The 9,781-nt window shown below is 37.8% G+C and overlaps 1 protein-coding gene across 1 annotated transcript; it reads right to left on the bottom strand.

Moving 5' to 3' along the window:
* Positions 1-5,673: 5,673 nt before the first annotated feature.
* Positions 5,674-6,630, bottom strand: LOC139147042 (beta-2 adrenergic receptor-like). The gene has a single exon (XM_070717893.1). The coding sequence runs from the start codon at positions 6,628-6,630 to the stop codon at positions 5,674-5,676; it is 957 nt and encodes a 318-aa protein (XP_070573994.1).
* Positions 6,631-9,781: the final 3,151 nt, after the last annotated feature.

Below are 9,781 nucleotides of genomic sequence, written 5' to 3'. Positions count from 1 at the left end.
TCTATGTCTTTCACGGCGGATAAAACTTCTGTGATCAACATTTTAGCAAATCTCATCTAATTCTGTGCAGCCGTTCTCATTGTATGTTTGTTTTTTTCTAAACTTATTCATTATTCAAATGAGCATGAAATATGCAAGCCACACCCACCAAAAACTAACCAGTTCTTGCTATTCTGAATCAAAATCTGTGCCCCAGATTTTATTCTGATCTGATGGGCCGTCTTTGAGATATCGAGCCCACAGACAGACATACATACAGACAGACAGACAGACAGACACGGACAACATCGCTAGTCATAACAGATAGTTACAGAAAAATTGCGTCAGATATAACGGTTTGATTAGATAAGGAAATTTGCTATACCAAATCATGAACTGTGAAACTTATAGTCATGTTTTAATTGAAGACCGAGATATTTTGGCAAAAAAAAAAAGAAATTCGTTTCAGGAAATTTACGCATTTAAATTTCACAAACATTTCATCAATCGGATCCGAATCACCGCGTGGCATCTACAAGTGCAATTTGAAACCTATCTGACATCTACTTTTGGTAAAAGGTCGTTTTTATACCCAAAAAAAGTAATGTTCGCTGCATTGTCCAAAATTTTACACAAATAGAGTTCATGGATTCGGTAAGTTCACGATCGGGTCCAAACAACAACGAACGGCACACAGTCAGTCACTTAGCTAGCGAGGGCATCCCAGTCAAAATCGCTCGGCTAAATCCCAACCCATATAACCTTCAATATACCTTTAAAACAGAGCTAAGTTGTTACAATCATTCTGACAACGATCTCTTTACACACTGTATACTAGTAGTTCATGAAGCAATCACACATACACATGTACATACTCGCCATACATGAAATAAAATTCACTAACTAGTAGATGCAGACAGCTATACTCACTGGGTTACAGAAAAAAATTCTGCTGTCGATTTTGGTATGTGTCTATGGCAGCTTAAAAATTCTGGTGTCGATACGTGTCGATGGAAGCTTAAAAAATTATGTTCATATTTAATAAGTCCGATAAAGAAAAGCAATCTACACACACGTCCAATAGCCCATCTCATACCAGAATAGGAATAAAATGAATTGGGGAAACAAACCCTTTATAAGTCACTCTCCTGCTAGTAGTAAATGATAGAATATTGAAGTGCAGCGATACTAGCACGTCTCGTCCTCTATTGTCTCTGAGTTTAGGTAACGGTCTGCAGTGATCGTGATGCTTTCAGAAACTGAAGCTGACACCGAAGTTGTCGGTTGTAAGCACAACTTTAGATCTTTATTACTGAACATAATCGGAGAAGACTCAAAGTCTGCTCTCCGATCTCTGTTCCAGTTCTGTTCTGTTCTTGAAGTGTACAACTTCAGTAGTTTCAAATCTACCTATTGTAGTGAATGAATGACTTAGCATATAGCTATAATTAAAGGGAGGGTGTCGTCGGAACTGCCCATGTGCGACTTTCTTGTTCACAAACAATGTATTTCACGCATGATATCTAGATGCATCAAGTCAACACAGCTGCAACATTTAAATTTTACGATATTCATCGTTAACAAACACGTTTTAACTTTCATCAATCGCCAACGAACCCTAGCTGAGTGTTTACATGGGTCTCTGGCAATCTTTGAGCAGAGCTCCGATGACACCCTTCCTTGAAATACAGATACGTCGGGAAAATGTTAAAGGACAGGAAATATTGTTAAAACAGGATGAGACGATCTTTCGACGCGAAGCTTGGGTCAACGTCAGCCTCCAGCCATAGCATCTAGTAAAACGATACATCACTATGTAAGACAATATCGGCTTCTTCAAGAGTGGGAATGCATAATAAAACAGTCTTAGTGAATCAAAGGAAGCTACGTCTGCTGTCAATTTCAAGTGGATAATTATAGAAATGTAGTGAAGGTTACTATTAGTCAAGTCGATTAATCTAAGTTAATCTTAACATCTGAAATCATGGTGAAGGGATGAGGAAGGTGTTTTAAATGGCAAAAGATATTCATATCCTTTCGTCCTTGTTTTCATATCATAGGAGTGGAGGTACATCGGATTATGTGTAAGTAGTTGTTAGGTCGCAGAGACTGGTTACTGATTCTTAGAATCGCTCGTTGTCTTATGTGGCTTTTCAAGAATACTCAAGTACTCTGTGGATTAAGTATATAGTATTATACGGAGTTCAGTCGGCCGAAAAGCAAGCTTTACTGTAGACTGAAATCAGCTCACAACACACGCAGGTGTCATCGGATGTCGGCTTTTGAAGTAAGCGTCCTTCTCTCCATGGATTAACAAGTATTACGTTGCAATGTGTTCGTATCAAGAGCAAAATTAACGATTAGGAAGGCTGTTTCGAGTAGCCCATCTAATATTAGAATAAGAATAAAATGAAACGATTGGGAGGGTTGTCCAATGGTTGTGTCGATTGAACTCTATAATAGTCAAGTACGACTGACGATGAAAACAAGAATGTGGACCTAAGGGACTGGCAGTTTCTTCGGCCTGGGGGGGGGGCGGTGGATTATTTTTTGCCGACGTCAAAAAGTGGCTGACCCCCCCTATTCCAAATTTTGAAAACAGGGTGACCCCCTCCTATTCCAAATTTCGAAAACAGGGTGACCCCCCACGCGCAACATAGATAAAACAAAAGGTGGACATAAATTATATATATATATTATATTTTACGTTTTACATATATTTATATTTTAAATAGTCATTCTATGTTGACATGTCAGTGGTAAGATAGGAATTTCAAAGTGTCAATCTTAAAGTTTGAATACAGAACATTTTGAATGAGCTGTATTTTGAATGAACTGTGAATGTATTTCACACTTTCTATGCTCTTTAACCAGATGTAGATCTCCTGAACTGTTGTACAGAAATGGATGTCAATCATTAATATCAAAGAGGAAAAAGCAGTGAATCAAAAACTTTGAGGGGTGTTAAGACTTGCCAACCATCCTATATCTCCTGAGGAGCCATAGAGAGCTTGTTAGCCAAATCTGATGTGTACAGTGTCTGAGAGGACCTTTTCTTGTAACATTGAAGCCATAAAAGCACAGCTAATAATGACAAAAACTACCTTTTGTAACTGTTATTTTGTTCATAAAAAAACATCTTTGTACAGAAACACACAGGAAAATAATTGCATCAATGAGAAGGAAAGATATCTTGTCATTTTTCTATCTCTAAAATAAGTCACTGTATAAAATATATAATGTGAAATAATAGTGCATGTTGCTTTCTCATACTGAATTCTCATAGAGAGAACAGAAAAGTATCAGGAATTTGTCATCCTTTTCATATGAAATGCAGATTTCATAACGGTATACACTTTCACTTAGCAAACATCAAGATATCTCTGACATATATCTCTGATTTATTAAAGTACGGCGCCCGAAGGGCGCGCCGAAAAATATGAAACATCCTGATATCTCTGATGTATATGCCTTGTATATTAAAGTCATGCACCAGAAGGGCATGCTGAAAAATGTCTGATATATTAAAGTAATGAGCTTGAAGAGCACGCTGAAACTATTGAACATACAGATATCTCTGATATATGTATGCTTGATGTGTTAAAGTTGGGCGTGCTGAAAAATATGACTGATTATTAAAGTTACGCGCCCGAAGGGCGCGCCGAATAATACAACTGAATGATGAAATTTGTGGCTGACACTAGCATTTTAGGCAATGATGAGCCTGTGTCAAAATTCAAAACACACTGACCCCCCCCTCCTATTGGGCATTTCAAAAACATGGTGACCCCCCTATCACCAAAGTCAAAAACAGGGTGACCCCCCCCCCCATGAATCCACCGGCCCCCCAGGCTGAAGAAATTGACCAGTCGACCTAATCCTGCTTATCGATGCTCTAGTTCTACCAAATAAGACGAGAAACAATATAGTATACATCTTACTTTGACATTTACATGTAACAAAATGAGAGTTTGTCGTATGACAGTTAGCTGTGCCTGAGAAAGGGGAGAGCGTTTGAAGGGACAAAGTGTTCGTTTCGGTAATTTTTGGTACTAATACAAGAAGTCGAGAAAACTATTCTTATACAGTTTTAAAACTGTCACAATCAGGATGACTGTGATGTGGTGAAGATAAAAAATGGGGATACATTATTGTAATCCGAGGTTTGAAGTTAGATTATTTGCATGTATTTCTCACAGATACCGAAAATTGCGTCATCATGCCTACTTTTCAATCAGTCTGTCAGCGGAGATATTAAAGTACCTTGGTGGACCATTGCTTCAAGCACATTTCAAAATACCGATGTGGACAAGTTGAAAATTGATTTACATTTGACAAATACTCTGTGGGAAAACCGAGAGTGCAACTTTTCTCCGTGTGTGGAAGCAATATATACTTCGATGGCAGATAAATTACACTTCTTGCTGATTTATTTTTGTATTCATATGAAGCTGAGTTCATGCAGACTCTTCATAGTTCAGGATCTAAAAGAGTTGCAAAGTCCTTTAATAATACCTATAGATATATTGATGATCTCATCAGTTTGAACAATCCTGGAATTTCTAATTACCTCCATCACATATATCCAGATGAATTGGAAATTAAAGAAACAACGGAGAGCATGAACTCAGCATCGTATCTTGATCTATTTATTGAAATTAGACACAATGCAATACACACCAAGTTGTATGATAAAAGGGATGATTTTAATTTTGAAATCATTAACTTTCCCTACTTGACCAGTAATATTCCGTCGAGTCCAGCTTATGGTGTGTACATTTCACAACTACTGAGATACTGTAGAGCTTGTGATTCATATGGAGATTTTCAAGAGAGACACAGCTTATTAGTCTTAAAGCTGGTGAGACAAGGATTTTCACAAAGTAGGTTGGTTAGATCTTTTAAGAAGTTCTATGGTAGATATGGAGATCTTATATCTAAATATGGCAAATCTGTCACTCAGATGATGAAAGACAGTATTCCCGACTTTGACTCAGAACAGTAATTTAGCAGATAGCTGAATTACCGTACAATAACTTTGTCACACTAGTTCAATCTTGACGGGTGTAGCATGCTAGCAGGGTACGCTTACCCATTCCGGACACCTGGTACCACCACTTATTCACTTGTACTACCGATTTTGTCAGTGATCTTATGTTTCTTTGTGTGTTTGTTTTTACTGTTTATTGGACCTGGTAATTTATTTGCCTTGAATGATAATGATTGCTGGAATCGATTTGATGTCATATAAATTACACAAAGGAAGGGATCGAACTGCTTCTGAACTATAAACATTACAATTCACATCGAAAGAAGTGAAACACGGCATATGTTAAGATTTAAACTTCCGTCTAAAGTAAAAATCATTCTTCCAGGCTTACGGAAACGACGTGGAAATATCACTTGAGTGTTTTTTTTCAAATAATTCTGGCCGGAGAAGAAGTAACAATTACCATTTTCACGTGATATATAAGAGACGATAAGTAGCAAGTGAAAGTAAATACAGTATTTTGATTTTTTTATCCCTTATATAATGCAACGCTCTCAAAATTGTTCCGACTGTGCTCGACAAAAACGGTAACCGCCATTTGGCGTGTCTCGATAGACCGAAGATTGTCATCTAAGCTACTATACCGAATGTTTATTAATCTAACATTACTCGTATTAACTAGAAAGTGTGGATTATAATTTGGTCTATGTTTGTATGATCAGCACTCCTGTTTGTCGCTTGCAAAGCAACTGTCGGCAAGCTGTTTTGAGGGGTTTGTCCATGCTGTAAATCAGTGGGTTAATGGCCGAGTTCAAATACGCTAATGCTGTCACAAGTCTCATCAGCATATTAAGTTCCACCACATTGCACTTTTGGCAGAATGTTGTCACTACCAATACGATCCGCACTGGAGTCCAAAGAAGAAAGAATGTGGCAGCCACTATTATAACCATGCGCAGCGCTTTCAGTTCTCCCTTGGTAAAGTGCGGCTGGTTCCCTGTGGAGCTGCTCTGGCTGTCAAACGCTTGTATTCGTCGATTCTGATTCCTGACCAGGTTGGCAATGCGTATGTTACTGATAAGAATAAAAATACTGGGAATTATGAAGCTTGTTACCGTCCAAAAAGCCATGACTTGTGGAGATGGCTTGACGTCAGAGCAAACATATGCTCTACTAACCTGTGCCTGAGTTCCCCATCTCTGGGCAGCGTAGATCGCAGTGGACGTCGCTCCACTCCAAACAAGAGTCAGCGAGACGGCTAGTGTCTTGTTTGTGACAAGAGACGGGTATCGGAAAGGGTGGAAAATCTTGATGTACATGTTGAGCATAATCAACATCACGTTTGCCAGACTGGAAGTTTGTGAAAGTAGAGTAACACTTCGAAGCAGAGCGCACATCAGTGGGGTCGGTTGCCAGAGAATCGATACGGTAGCTTCAAGTGGTATACTCAGAAGTCCGTGTAAGGTGTCAGAGACGACCAGCGATAACACGAACAGGTAATCGTAATTGTGTCTCAGTTTTCGGAAACCCAAAATAGCCACAGCAACTAGAGTGTTACTTGAGACGACAACGAGCGCCAAAATCATCATAAATATCAGATAGAAGATACCAGTACCATCAGGAGAAATTATTTCGTCAGTTGAATTCTCAAAGTGGAGCATATTGAGATGCCTGTTCTGTCTAGATATCTTCCCAATCTTGAATATATAGCCTGAATGTGCATTGAAAATCAAGAATCATGCTTTTAAGGGAATCTTAGTGTATGCTGAATGTCATGCGCAGTTTACACCTGTGCTCACGCGTTTTCGTCTATACTGACTTAGTAGAAGTAGCGAAGTTTGTTTGCCAATCGATGTCACAAGGAACTGGGAAGCTTTGCATGATCAAAGCTATGCAAAATGTTTGTGTTATAGAAATCAACTGACAAAAACAGGAATTGCCGATATCATCGTATGAATAAATTTTCTAAGTCAATATGTAAAAGGCGATAACAATATCAATAGAATGACGAGTGAAGTTGCAAATACTTTACCATCAGCACAAAACTAACCTTACTTTCTTTACATTCTCACGTAGAAAAAAAATTCCGTATCCGGAACAAACTGTTTTTGATGACAACCATAAATCTCCTATGCATGCGAAGTTTGTTATGAAAGACACTTCTTCAGTGGGAATGACGCGATAAATTTCGTTACATTTATGGTTGATTAATATTGCATTTATGGTTGTTTTTGTTTTTACATTTATGGTTGCTAGAATTATAGTTAGTTTTTTATTACATTTTTGGACGATTTTAAATTTATGGATTCATTATATTACAGTTATGGATAGTGTCACGCATATGGAAATTCTACGCAGACTATAGAATTTTTGTGTTGGCAAATAACAGTATCAGCAGTATGGTGTTGTCATTGAGAACACTGATCTTATTCACTCATAAACAAAGTCCCGCGAATGGCAAAAAAAAAAAAAAAAAAAAAAAAAATTGTGATGAACTTTGTACTGTCTCTCTTTGATATTATGTTGGATCCCAATCCATCAAACTAGAAGTCTTCTCATTGCAATTACACGTGTTTTTGGAGCCTCGCTTTGACTTAAATAGCTTGAGTTTCTGATATTGCATAGCAATTAGGGATGGTTCATTAAACCACTACAAGGGTGGTCAGAATGAATTATTCTAGTATATTCACAAGTTTTCGTGTTTATGCATTTACGCAAAGAGTATGGTCATGCTTTCCCAGAATTCTTCATTCGTATTTATTCACTTTTCGATTATGTGGATACCATTCCGCAAAAAGCAGCGAAACCTTAAACAATTTAAACTGTTTTCAGGCTAACATATTCCTCTATAATTTTATCAATATGTCCATCCCAAACGTTTGGAAGACCAACTCTCAACCTGACAAGAAAAATGTCCTCATTGATAAGGGTATTTTACATCAGTAGGTACCGCGCCTTATCACCAATTGAGTGTGAATCGAAAGAATAATAGAATCTCACACCCCCAAGGACCTGGGATCAGATTTTCTCACACGAGATGGGGATATTTTGTCTCACACTCGCCGCAGGCTAGTGTGAGACAAAATATCCCCAATGAGTGTGAGAAATCTGATCCCAGGTCCTTGGGGGTGTGAGATTCTTTTTCTCACATGACCACAAAATGCGTTAAATTCACACTGGACACGTACAAGATTATCCAAAATCGTGAAAACTCTGTCGTCTGCCACTGTACTTTGACCTGCTTACTCTGTGGTTCCGGTCCGTGTGTTGCTCGTCGTGCCATTGAATAACATTTTGCGCGTGGAAGGAAACAGACTGTTTATCATCCAATCAGAGCTAATGTAATATTTACTGCAGAGTGTGGGACGATTTCTGAGAGTGTGGCATTGTTGTTCCCACACCATCGATCCCGCACTCCCAGCGGCCAGAAATATGAGAAATTCCCTTTGTACTTCATGACTTCCAATCGAAGCTCGAAGAAGATTCAAGGTTTTGCCAATCACTTTTAAAATTATTAACCCTTTGAGTGCCATAGTCGATATTTGTTGCATTTGTACTATACAACGCAAACAATTTCTTTTTGATCTATGTAATTTTCAGGTTTTTCCCAAAATTTGGTCAAAAAGTGCAGCCCATAAAAATTTTTGTCCATTTGGTCCAAAATCATGGAAAAAATTACAGAAAAATTCATAAAAATTGATAAAATGCTGCCTTGATATTTTTAGGGAAAATTACAGTACTCAAAGGGTTAATAATAGTATTGCATCCATGTACTTGGGTGACTTCATTGAGTTGTATGTTCCGGGAAGAAACCGGTCCATCGAAAAGTTACTTTTAGTCCAACCAATGGGGAAGTTTAACAACTCCTATGTTCAGAGGGCCGAGGGCCATTTCTGTGCATGCACCCTTCCTTTGGAATTCGTTGCCATCAGAGATTCGCTCTGCAAAAAATGTTGAATGTTTTAAACGTGCTTTGAAGACTTACCTTTCTACTGAGTTTTATCAACTTCGATTTTTAGCCATTTTGTCCATTTTACGGTGTTTGTACTTCATTTCCAAATTTCTTTGCGATATCTGTGACTTCATTTTTAAACAAATGAATCTTTGCTCTCATTTTAGTCATGTATTCAGCGCACTGAGTTGTATGTGTAGTGCGCTTTAAAGAAGGAGTTTTTAATAATAATAATAATAATAATAATAATAATAATAATACTTTGTTTTTCCTTTATCCTATTTTTTAATTCTCTTGGAGGTACTAGGAATTCCTTGAATACCATCCAAGCTAGAGGTAAATTATTACCTATCTTTCATCACACTTACATGTTCGTTTTTTAGAATAAGAGTATGATATTTTAATCCTCATAACGGTTATAATTTCCTCTCTTTTGCATACAGCTATCACTTATCAAAGGCTAGATTCTTTACGACATTGTAGAGTCTATTCCCTTGTCCTCACACCGTACGTTTGTTTTATCCTGTTTGTATCACTAATTTAGAAATGATGGAACTTGATGTATGCTGAAACGTTAGAAACTACGCCAAAAATTAGAGGGAAGCCCATATGGGTGTGGGCCCCATTGTTTTCGAGTTTTTCCTCCTCCTCCTCCTACTCCTCTTCCCCCTCATCACCATCATCATCATCATCATCATCATCTTCTTCTTCTTCTTCTTCTTCTTCTTCTTCTTCTTCCTTTTTTTCTACGTCTTCATATTGCAAGGTCTAGGGTTTTCATTTTGGTAAGACATTGACTGGTTAAAGGGACAAATACTTTTACCCTGATTTTTCAGATGGCCTTGGATGACCTTTGACCT

Source organism: Ptychodera flava, chromosome 13, assembly GCF_041260155.1.
Source record: "Ptychodera flava strain L36383 chromosome 13, AS_Pfla_20210202, whole genome shotgun sequence".
NCBI lineage: Eukaryota > Metazoa > Hemichordata > Enteropneusta > Ptychoderidae > Ptychodera > Ptychodera flava.
Note: the sequence above shows the minus strand (reverse complement) of the source record. Positions and strands in the feature narration are given on the sequence as shown.